We start from the raw sequence: 11026 nt of genomic DNA, 5'->3' as shown, positions 1-11026 counted from the left end.
TAGTCCAAAAGGGCAAGTACTGAAGAGGAGAGAGAATAACTTTCGATGTACATATTCGAATCGATGGTTTAGCACCTATGTTATAGAAGGTATTTGCGCAGTACGTGAGATTTCCTTTTGAAACATTGTTATGATGGATGTTTGCAATTGTTCTGAGTGAATGTGGACTTTCCCAGGAACGGGGTGCAATCACTAACAACCCCTTGTTAGCCCTGTGTTCTTGAGAAAGAACCATTTGTGGCTGATGGAGAAAGTTGGAAAGAAGACAAGAAATTCCCAGAGTACTCTAGCTGATATGTGAAACAGGAAAGCCAGTATCTCTCTGTTGTATGGGAAGCCTGCAAGCAAGGATAGAGAGAAGGAAGGAGATAGCCTTCTGTCCAGACCATGAAATTACTGTACTTGGTTTTGCCATGTTTCTGCCTCAGCAGGATGAATGGAAATTGGGCATGGGAGTAGGCAATGGAACTGTCATTTCTGAATTCATCCTCTCAGGCTTCTCAGGGCTTGATCAAAGGCTACAGCTATTTCTCTGCCTGGTACTTCTACTCATGTACCTGACAATGGTGATGGGGAATGCAGCCATCATTTTCCTGGTGTGTGTGGATAACCACCTGCAAACCCCCATGTACTTTTTCATTGGCAACCTGGCATTCCTGGAAATCTGGTTTGCATCCTCCACAAGCACCAAACTGTTGGTGATTCTGAGCTCTGGCAGGAGAACAATCTCAGTCGGTGGCTGCTTTGCCCAGTCCTCTTTCTATTTTGCCCTGGGTGCTGCAGAGTTTGCTCTCCTTGTTGTCATGTCCTTTGACCGTTACGTTGCCATCTGCCAGCCTTTGCGCTATGCTGCCATCATGAAACATCGGCTCTGCATCCACCTGGTTGCTGCTGTTTGGGTCACGGGCTTCACATTCTTGAGTTACCGCCTGGTGCTGCTCTCAAAGCTCACTTTCTGTGATTTGAACAAGACTCAGCATTTTTTTTGTGACAACACCCCCTTATTCCAACTTTCCTGCTCTGACACCAGCCTGCTTTGGAAAATAGACTCGATTTTCATGTTGTTTATCGTGCTGTCTTCCTTGTGTTTAACTCTGGCATCTTACACAAGCATCTTTCTCTGTATTCTACAAATGCCAGCAGCCTCTGGGAGGAAAAAAGCTTTTGCTACATGCTCTTCCCATCTCACCACCTTGGCCATTGCCTATGGAAGCTGCATTGCTCTCTACGCACGTCCCACAGGACATGTTTCTTTGGAGACCAACAGAAGTGTAGCTTTGCTGAACACTGTCCTGTACCCATTCTTAAACCCAATCATCTACAGTCTTAGAAACAAGGCTGTGATGCTGGCTCTGAAGGAAGTCATTGCCCGTGCAACAGCACAGCTTTTCCCCTAATCGTGATGCATTTCTGAAGAGCAATTTGAGTTCTCTCCTGCCATATCTTACGTAATACCACCATCACTGTTGTGGTTTAATCCGGCTGGCAGCTAAACACCACACAGCCGTTCACTCACCCTCCCCCCTCCTTCCCCGGGGTGGGGGAGAGAAACGGGAAAGTGAAGCCTGTGAGTTGAGATAAAGACAGTTTATTAAGACAGGAATATAATAATAACAATAATAATAATAATAGTGATAATGATAATAGTATTAATAATAATAATGTGTAAGAAATAAGTGATGCACAATGCAATTGCTCACCACCCGCTGACCGATGCCCAGCCTATCCCCGAGCAGCCGGCCCCCCCACCCCGGCCAGCCACCCCTATATATTGTTTAGCGTGACGTCAGATGGTATGGAATACCCCTTTGGCCAGTTTGGGTCAGCTGTCCTGGGTCCGTCCCCTCCCAGCTCCTGCTGCACCCCCAGCCTGCTCGCTGGCAGGACAGAGCGAGAAGCCGAAAAGTCCTTGGCCTGGTGTAAACACTGCTCTGCAACAATTAAAACATCAGCATGTTATCAGCGCTCTTCTCATCCTAATCCAAAACATAGCACCCTACCAGGTACTATGAGGAAAAATTAACTCTGTCCTAACTGGAACCAGGACAATCACATATATGTGACCTCCACATGAAGATGCCTCCGGAGGTTTATGTTCCTTCTGGATTGTGTTAGGCTGCATGATAAGAAGCACATCTGCATGCAAAAGGAAGGCCCAGGGAAGCGGTGGCAGGACGAGTAATTCAGTTCATGCCCTGCCCTGGCTGCTTCCAGGCCCAGCACAGGAGAGCCCCCAGCTCAACAAGAGCCCATCTCCATGAGCCCAGAAGAGCACAAAGCACAATGGCAGGTGGGAACCCAAGTCACAGGCTCCTGCGGAACCAAGATCTTGTCCCAGCTCCTTCCAGGACTGCCTTGGGTAGACCACCACCCCAATGTCCAGGAAGGAAACCCATGAAGGTGAGCCACTGGCAGCAGCTCTCTGCATCACAATATACTAAGAGGGTTGCTGCCAAGGGCTGTAGGGACACATGGTGTGTGTACATGGGGCTGAGTGCAGCAACTGGACTAGAACCAGGGTGTCAGAGGGCCTGTTCAGATGCCCTCGAGTGGCGAGAATGGGAGCCAGGGACATGTCCTGGGGAGGCTGAGTGTCTGAGCCCAGCTGCTGGAGGGATCCACCTTGCACACACACACACACAAGCATGCACACATACACAAAACCACTTTACGTTTCCCACTAATGTGTCTCCGTCCTGCTCAGCCGGAGAGGCTTGTGTGTGTGCCTTCCAGGAGTATATGCTCTGCCCTGCTCGGGTTGAACCCAGGGACATGGAGCTGCAGCAGCCTCAGCTCTCTCGGGCTGCCAGAGTGTGTGCCTGCTGGGCACAAAACCATCTCTGTATATGACATAGGTGCAGCAAGGCTGAAAAGAGTGGAAAGACAAAAGGGCAAGAGAAAACTGACCGAAGTGCACATTATTGCCAACACAGGTGAGATCTACTGCCAAAAAATAAATGGATTAAGAGGAAAAAGTACCAGGAAAAGAGAGAACCTGAATATTGAAGTGGAAGAGATCCGAGCCATGAAAACAGATTACTAATGTCAACTGTCCTGCTGTACAGGTCAAACCCAGGATGCTGAGAAACAGATAGGAGCCCTGAAAGCACAGTATGAAAAAGATAGAAGGATATTAAAAACTATAAAGGCACCGTATCTTCAAGCTTCAAAACTCTTGCAAAAGCTGGAGATATTCAATGCGGTGGTCAAAACCTTAAATTAAGATGGAAAACTGAAGGAAAAGAGACAGTTCAGGCTTAAGACTTGAATATAACTTTTAGAGCTCTTAAGAGAAGCGATCCCATCTCTCCTGCATAACTTCTGGAAAAGTACTCTAAAAGTATAATAAATTGGATCTCCTGTACAGGTTTGTATTGTGTTTTGTATTTGATTGTATTTTGTTTTAAGGCAAAAGTGATTTTCAGAAGGATTCGGATTATTCTCTTTGTTTCCTCAAAAACTTCTGCTCCTGTGTCATCTCACACTACATTATCATCAATATAGTGCAGGTATTCAGGATCTTCCCCCTGTTCAGTGCAGTCTGGATCAGTCCATGGCAAATGGTAGAGCTGTGTTTCCACCCCTGGAACAGTCAATTCCAGGTGGATTGGATGGCCCTACAAGGTAAAGCAAACTCTCTCTTTCACTCTGATATCAAAGAGATTGAGAAAAAACACATTAGTGATATCACTCGTATCGTACTGCTTGGCTTTCTGTGATTCAAGTTCGTATGGAAGTTCTACCATGTCTGGCACTGCAGCACTCAGTGGTGGCATGATTTCATTCAGGCCATGATAGTCCACTGTTAGTCTCCACTCTCCCTCAGCCATTCACACTGGCCATATGGGACTATTAAAGGGTGAGCGAGTCTTGCTGCTGATCACCTGTTGTGATTTAACCCGGTCAGCAGCTAAACACCACACAGCCGTTCGCTCACCCACCCCCCTCCCTCTCTGGGATGGGGAAGAGAAACAGGAAAGTGAAGCCTATGGGTTGAGATAAAGAGAGTTTATTAAGACAGGAAAATAATAATAATAATAGTACTACTAATAATAATGTGTACGAAACAAGTGATGCACAATGCAATTGCTCACCATCCGCTGACAGATGCCCAGCCTATCCCTGAGGAGTTGCCCCCCCACCCCAGCTAGCTACCCCTATATATTGTTTAGCTTGACGTCAGATGGTATGGAATACTCCTTTGGCCTGTTTGGGTCAGCTGTCCTGGGTGTGTCCCCTCCCAGCTCCTGCTGCACCCCTAGCTTGCCCGCTGGCAGGACAGAGCAAGAAGCTGAAAAGACCTTGGCTTAGTGTAAGCGCTGCTCTGTAACAATTAAAACATCGGCATGTTATCAGCACTCTTCTCATCCTAATCCAAAACATAGCACCCTACCAGCTACTAGGAGGAAAATTAACTCTGTCCTAACTGGAACCAGGACATCACCCCTTGGCTCTCCACTTCAATCAGCTCATGGATGGGAATCAGGGAATCTCAGTTAGTGAGATGTTGCCTCCAGTGCACCACTGGGGTAGCCATCAGTACCTGCTGTTCTTTGATCCTCATCAGCTCCACAAAGGAATGGTCCTGAGAGGGACCAGGTCAAGGCAGACAGCTATTTAATGTCCTCCATCTCCAAGGAAGATATGCCAAAAACCCACTGGAACCCTTTTGGATCTTTGAAGTACCCTCCCTCATCCTATTCCAAGGATGCATGGAGCCTCCAGGCCAGTCCCAATGGGGTCCTTTTGCCACTCCTTCCCAGTGAGACTCACTTCAGCCTCCAATACAGTTACCAGCTGGGAACCCCCGTCACTCCAGAAATACAAATAGGTTCTGCCCCTTTATAGCTTGATGCCGTTAGGATACACTTTGCACTGGTGTCCATTAGAGCCTTATACTCTTGTGGATCTGATGTGTCAGGCCATCAAATCCACACAGTCCAATAAAGCTGGTTGTCCCTCCACCTAGCTGGAGGCAGGGCCCTTCTAGTTCTGGTCATGGTATTCATGGAAATAGGAGCAGCAATTTTCCTGGAAGAACCCCCGTTTTGTGATTGTTTTTCCTTGCAACACACGTACCCGTGCCTCTAGGGTCGAGGTAGATTTCCCATCCCCTTTTCTCATTTCCTCGACATGGTCACATAGGGAAAAATCACAGGGTGGCATAGCATGTGTATCCACCATATCCCCTTTCTTGAGCAGACGGATGCTTACTCCTAATAGTTGAGATATTGGTTCATGCAGGTGTGGAGGAAGGAATACTCTTTTTAAGTTGGTGGACCTTTTGGGAAAGTTTCTCCACAGCCAAGACTCAGGCCTATAATGAAGAAGAAACATTTGCCACGACCAAGCTGCATCTAAGGGGATCTATTTTCCGCTAGGGTTATTTGCACAAGAGAAGTCTTAGAAAAAGAGACAGAAAAGAATGAACACGGTTAAGGAGTTGACTAAAGCTTGTTGGACTTCTGGGAGATGGGGCAATTCTCTAATTCCCTGAAGCTCATGGAGGAGCCAGGTAGTTGAGAAGTATCTGAATGAAAAAAAAAGCAAGGGGAGGGAGAAATCTGGAGAGCAATTGGAACGGCACATATCCAGGTAGTCTACTGAAAAGATGCCCTTAGCCATGGTCATTTATTCAGGGGAGCCAACAGCACCTGAAAGATGAGGCAGATTAAAAATGTAGCAGGGTTGAGCAGAGGTCGTGGAAGTACAGGGGAAAAATCAATATTTCTCCACCTGCAATTAGTGCGCTTCCTGGAATTTGACGTTCTTCCATGGTGGGTAAACATCGCTGTATTATTAAAGGCACTCAATTAGTTCAGCTGATGAAAATGTTCATATGTTTTTAAAATGTTGAGAAGGTTATTCATGGTTCCAGGCAGACCTTGGTTGTCTGACCAGAGACATGCAGTGCCTGTTTCCAAAGCAACACTGTACATGAAGTGTTTGCCCAGGACTGGTCGCTGTCACGGAGGATCTGTGGGAGACCAGATCCTGCTGGAGCTGCAGGTGGAAGCTGGTCTGGGGTGCCAGGGTATGGGCACTGGCAGGAGGTGTCTGTGATCCTGTAGCTGAAGGCATTTATGTCCTCCATAGAACCCCAGTTCTGGGAAACACTGACCTTTAACAAGAAAGAAACAAATGAACAAACAAAACCCCAATAGACACAGAATCCCCTCAATGACTACTGTACTAAACCAAGAGAACCCCTCCCCCCTCCCAAGAATTGTAGAATATGCAAAGTGTGTGGACACATTTTCTTAGATTTAGATCTTTCAGTTCCTTGTTTCTTTTTTACTGATATTAATTGATATCAATTGGCATCTTTCAGGCCTACAGCTTGAAAGAAAAAGATGGATAGGAGTCTTGCACAGAGCCTGGTACCCCCAGGCAACCAGAATTCACTCAGAGCTGACTTTTTTTGAACACAGCAAGAATTTAATGGTAGCCATATATCAGCTTGAGCTGGGTGCTTCCAAGGAGGGACCTTGCTCAAAGCTTTCCCTGGCTTCTCCTACCCTTACAAGCTTAATTTCCTCCGCTAGAGTCCAATCAGTTCTTAACACGTACATGTTATGTTCCTTCAGATTGGTGGTTCTCTGTTGCAGGGCAGGATGGCTGATGTTATCTCCCAGGGCAGGCTCCCCTCTGGCACCTCCATGGTCAGCACATCCCCCGTCCCTCATTGGTGCCACCCAGAGCCCCACACAATGCCGCTCACTGTTTCTCAGTCACCACTACATGCCACGTTCAGGCAAGGCAGAGCTCATGCTATGGCCTGAGGCTTCACTACGTTTCCTCTACTAATGTCAGCCAATAGATAGCCCAGCTCCTGCCATATCAGTGGCTTCTTTCCCTTTCAATGAGCTCCTCATAGGTCCTGGCAGTCTCCAGGAGATCCCCTTCAGCCCTCCCTGCCCCAGGCTGGACAAGCCCGGCTCTCCCAGCCTCTCCTCAGAGGTGAAGTGCTCTGGGCCCCAACCATCCTGGCAGCCCCTCCCAAACCCACTCCAGCTTGCCGACATCTTCCCTGGCTTTGGGATTTAAAATCTGGATGCAGTATTCTGGATAATGCCCTGCCTCCATCTCCTGGCCAGGGTCCTGCTCACACAGCCCAGGACGCTGCTGGCCTCCCTTGCAGCCAGGGCACTTGTCTGCCTCCTGCCCAGTCCCCTGCACACCAAGACCTTTCCCATGGGGCTGCTCCCCACCAGGCAGCCCCCAGCCTGTGTCTTTGCCGAGGTTAGTCCCCTGCAGGGGCAGAAACTGGTATTTGTCCTGTGGGATTTCATGAAATTTCTGTCCATCCCTGTTCTCCTCTTCCTTGATCCCTCTCCTGAAGCACAGAGGACTGAAGACCTGTGGAGTGAGAAGTGAAAACTAAGGCAAAGAAGGCACTGAGTGCCTCTAGCCCCATCAGGGTCTGCTCTTATGCAGTCACCCTACCCTTTCAACAGCAGCCCTGCTTTTGTCTTGTCCATGCTTGGGCTCTAATGCAGTCACTGAAGCTTGGATTTTTACTCTTGACTTTTCTTGCAGCTACAAGCTCCAGGTGAGCATTGCCTTTCCCCCGATCATACCTTCATAACAAAGGAATCGTCCACTAATTCCTTGTTTATCCCCTTCCTTTCTATCACCTCTTGGCAGAGGCTTCATGGCCCATGTCTGGGTTCTGTCCCTGCACCAGCCCAGCCCTGTTTCCCTGTACATGGTCCCATGGCCCCACTGTTCAGACACAGCACAGGGAAGGGTGTGTTCAGGGTGGGCAATGGTCCCCCAGCATGATCCCCACTGCAGCCCTTGCTGCCCTCTCCCTATGGATCTCCCCTTCCCCCTGTGCCTGGAGCCTGCCTTGCCCTGACAATGTCCCACAGGGGGCTTCACAGACATCCCTGCTCTGGGGTCTAAAGGGGTCTCGTCCAGGGAAGAGGTTGTACAGGGCTTGCCATTGCCCTGACACTGGCAGGGAGCTGAAGGTGAGGACGTGGGTGGCCTGGCAGCAAACCTCAGCCACAAACCAGAATGAGCAACTAGTGCTAGGAATAGCCATAGCCAGAGGCTGGGGATGACGAATGTCTTGGGCCACCTTCCCATGCTAATCATTCCACCAATGGCCCAGACTGGCCACCTGCCTCCTGCACTTGCATGTTACTCCTGTCCACGAGTCCTGGCTCTGCACCACAAATCCCCTGCTGTGAGTCCTCACCCAGCACGGCCACACAACTCAGACAACACCTGAGTTTTCCTCTGGCAGGACAGGACCACCCACTTCTGTCCCCTCCCTGTGCTCCCTGCAGTGCCCAGAGCTGGTGGTGATGCTCTGCAGAGTGAGGGGCCCAGTTTAAAACCATTTCCTCTTGTCCTGTCAATTATGGCCTGAGGAAAAAGTTGTTCTCCATCTTTTTTATAAGCCCCCTTTAAGCACTGAAAAGCTTCAGTGAGGTCACCCCAGAGCCTTCTATTCTCCAGGCTGAACAGCCCCAGCTCTCTCAGCCTTTCTTCACAGGAGATGTGTTCCAGCCCTCTGATCAGCTATGCGGCCCTCCTCTGGACCTGCTCTAACAGATCAACATCCTTCTTGTGCTAGAGACCCCACACTCCAAATGAGGCCTCACAAGGGCAGACCAGAGGGGCACAATCACCTCCCTTGACCTGCTGACCACTCCTCTGTTGATGCAGCCCAGGGTGCATTTTGCCTCCTGGGCTGCAAGTGCACACTGCTGGCTCATGTCAAACTTTTTGTCCACCAGAACCTACAAGTCCTTCTCAGCAGGGCTGCTCTCAATGAGTTCTTCTCCCAGTCTGTACTCCTGTCTGGGATTGCCCCAGCCCGGTACACTTAGACTTGTTGAACATCATTAGCTTCACATGGGTGCATTTCTCAAGCTGTCCAGGTCCCTTTGGACAGCATCCCTTCCTTCTGCTCTATCAACTGCACCACTCAGCTTGGTATCATCTGCAAACTTGTTGAGGGTGCACGTAATCCCACTGTCTATGTCAATGATAAAAATATTAAACAGTACTGGTCCCAAGACAGGCCCCCGAGGGAAACCACTCATCACTGACCTCCATCTGGACATAAAGCCATTGAGAGCAATTTCATAGAGCAATGTCCTCCCCCTCAAGATAAAACAATTTCTTCAACCTCTTCCTGACCTCAGATTTGGAAGAAGAACCCAACGTCCAGGCACCAGCAGTGAGGAAATCCCCTTTTATTAATGAGATGTGACAGAGCTGTACCATAACACTAGACTCATACGCAAGCATCTCTGGATACGACAGAGTGGGTTCAGGCCTCTGCAGAAGTGGAGTGAATGCAGGTATTTCTGGACAAACAAGATCATCACAGACAAAAAGCTCAAAGACCAGAAGTTTCCTGAGACCAATTGGAACTCCCTTGTGAAGAGACATGGGAGTCACTGTCCATGGGAGTGTTCAAGGAAACGTTGGACCTGGTGCTTAGGGACAAGGTTTAGTGTGTGTCATTGGTAGTAGGGCAATGGTTGGACCAGATGATCTTGGAGGTCTTTTCCAACCTTAATGCTTCTATGGGCAGCTTATTGCCGCTGAAGGACTACTGCCTGAGTAAGCTTTGTCAGTGCATCTTTGAGCTCCTTGTTCCTCATGCTATAGATGAGGGGGTTCACTGCTGGAGGCACCACTGAGTACAGAACTGTCACCACCAGGTCAAGGGATGGGGAGGAGATGGAAGGGGGTTTCAGGTAGACAAACATGGCAGTGCAGGAAAAGATGGAGATAACAACCAAGTGAGGAAGGCATGTGGAAAAGGCTTTGTGCCGGCCCGGCTCAGAGGGCATCCTCAGCACTGATCTGATGATCTCCACGTAGGAGAAAAGAATGAAAACAAAACACCCTGAGGCTAAAGACAAGCTAATCACAACAAGCCCAGCTTCTCTGAGGTAAGCATCTGAGCAGGAAAGCTTGAGGATCTGGGGAATTTCACAGAAGAACTGGTCCAGGGCATTGCCTTGGCAGAGGGGGAGGGAAAAGGTATTGGAAGTGTGCAGGACAGCATTGAGAAAGCCACTGCCCCAGGCAGCTGCTGCCATGTTGACACAAGTCCTGCTGGTCATTATTGTCCTGTAGTGCAGGGGTTTGCAGATGGCAACATAGCGGTCATAGGCCATGATCGTGAGAAGACAATACTCTCCTCCAATCAAGAAGAAAAAGAAAAGGACCTGGGCGGCACATCCAGAGTAGGAGATGGCTGTGGTGTCCCAGAGGGAATTGGCCATGGCTTTGGGGACAGTGGTGGTAATAGTGCCCAGGTCGAGGAGGGCGAGGTTGAGGAGGAAGAAGTACATGGGGGTGTGGAGGTGGTGGTCGCAGGCTATGGCTGTGAGGATGAGGCCGTTGCCCAGGAGGGCAGCCAGGTAGATGCCCAGGAAGAGCCCGAAGTGCAGGAGCTGCAGCTCGCGTGTGTCTGCGAATGGCAGGAGGAGGAACTCGTTGGGGAAGCTGCTGTTGGACATTTGTTGCCTCAGGGCATGGTTGCCTGTCCAAGGAGGGAAATACAGTCAGGACAGGGTCTCTGAACAAAATCCACTCTGTTTCTCACAGACTCCTTGAACACTCACTTTCATTCTCCCCAGATCGGATGGCGTACTTCCTGCTCCCAGGCTGGCACTCTGACCTGTGCTAGGTGAGTGCACTCTAAGAAAAACAATTCTCTGCTTGGGGGATCCTTCACAGGATGCTGAGTGCCAACATCTGATCCTCAGTTTACCCCCACCCTGTTGCCCCAAAGAGCTGACATACCCAATGGCCCCAGCGTAAGAGAAAGAGCAACACAGAGAGGTGGAGGGAAAAGGACAAGCACTATGACCGAGAGAGGGGAGGGACAGATGAGCAAGCAGAAAGGGGTCACCCTGCCCAGCCATGCCTGCTGCCTGCCAGGCAGCACCATGGCAGAGCAGCGGCTCTCAGCCCTTTGCCGGGCAGTGGGACAGGGCACATAACTGGAGAGGCAGACCTTCCTTCCTCTGGGGCTCTGGCTATCCAGGAG

The 11026-nt window shown here is 49.6% G+C and overlaps 2 protein-coding genes across 2 annotated transcripts; one reads left to right on the top strand and one right to left on the bottom strand.

Annotated features, from left to right (window-relative positions):
* Positions 1 to 310: 310 nt before the first annotated feature.
* On the top strand, positions 311 to 1397 carry LOC136788490 (olfactory receptor 2AP1-like). The gene has a single exon (XM_066987043.1). The coding sequence runs from the start codon at positions 330 to 332 to the stop codon at positions 1395 to 1397; it is 1068 nt and encodes a 355-aa protein (XP_066843144.1). The 5' UTR covers positions 311 to 329.
* Positions 1398 to 9557: 8160 nt separating this feature from the next.
* LOC136788503 (olfactory receptor 14C36-like) lies at positions 9558 to 10723 on the bottom strand. Its single transcript, XM_066987057.1, has one exon. The coding sequence runs from the start codon at positions 10491 to 10493 to the stop codon at positions 9558 to 9560; it is 936 nt and encodes a 311-aa protein (XP_066843158.1). The 5' UTR covers positions 10494 to 10723.
* Between the last annotated feature and the right edge of the window lie 303 nt (positions 10724 to 11026).

Source organism: Anser cygnoides, chromosome 38 (genome assembly GCF_040182565.1).
Source record: "Anser cygnoides isolate HZ-2024a breed goose chromosome 38, Taihu_goose_T2T_genome, whole genome shotgun sequence".
Classification (NCBI taxonomy): domain Eukaryota; kingdom Metazoa; phylum Chordata; class Aves; order Anseriformes; family Anatidae; genus Anser; species Anser cygnoides.
This window is presented reverse-complemented; position numbering and strand designations above follow the sequence as displayed.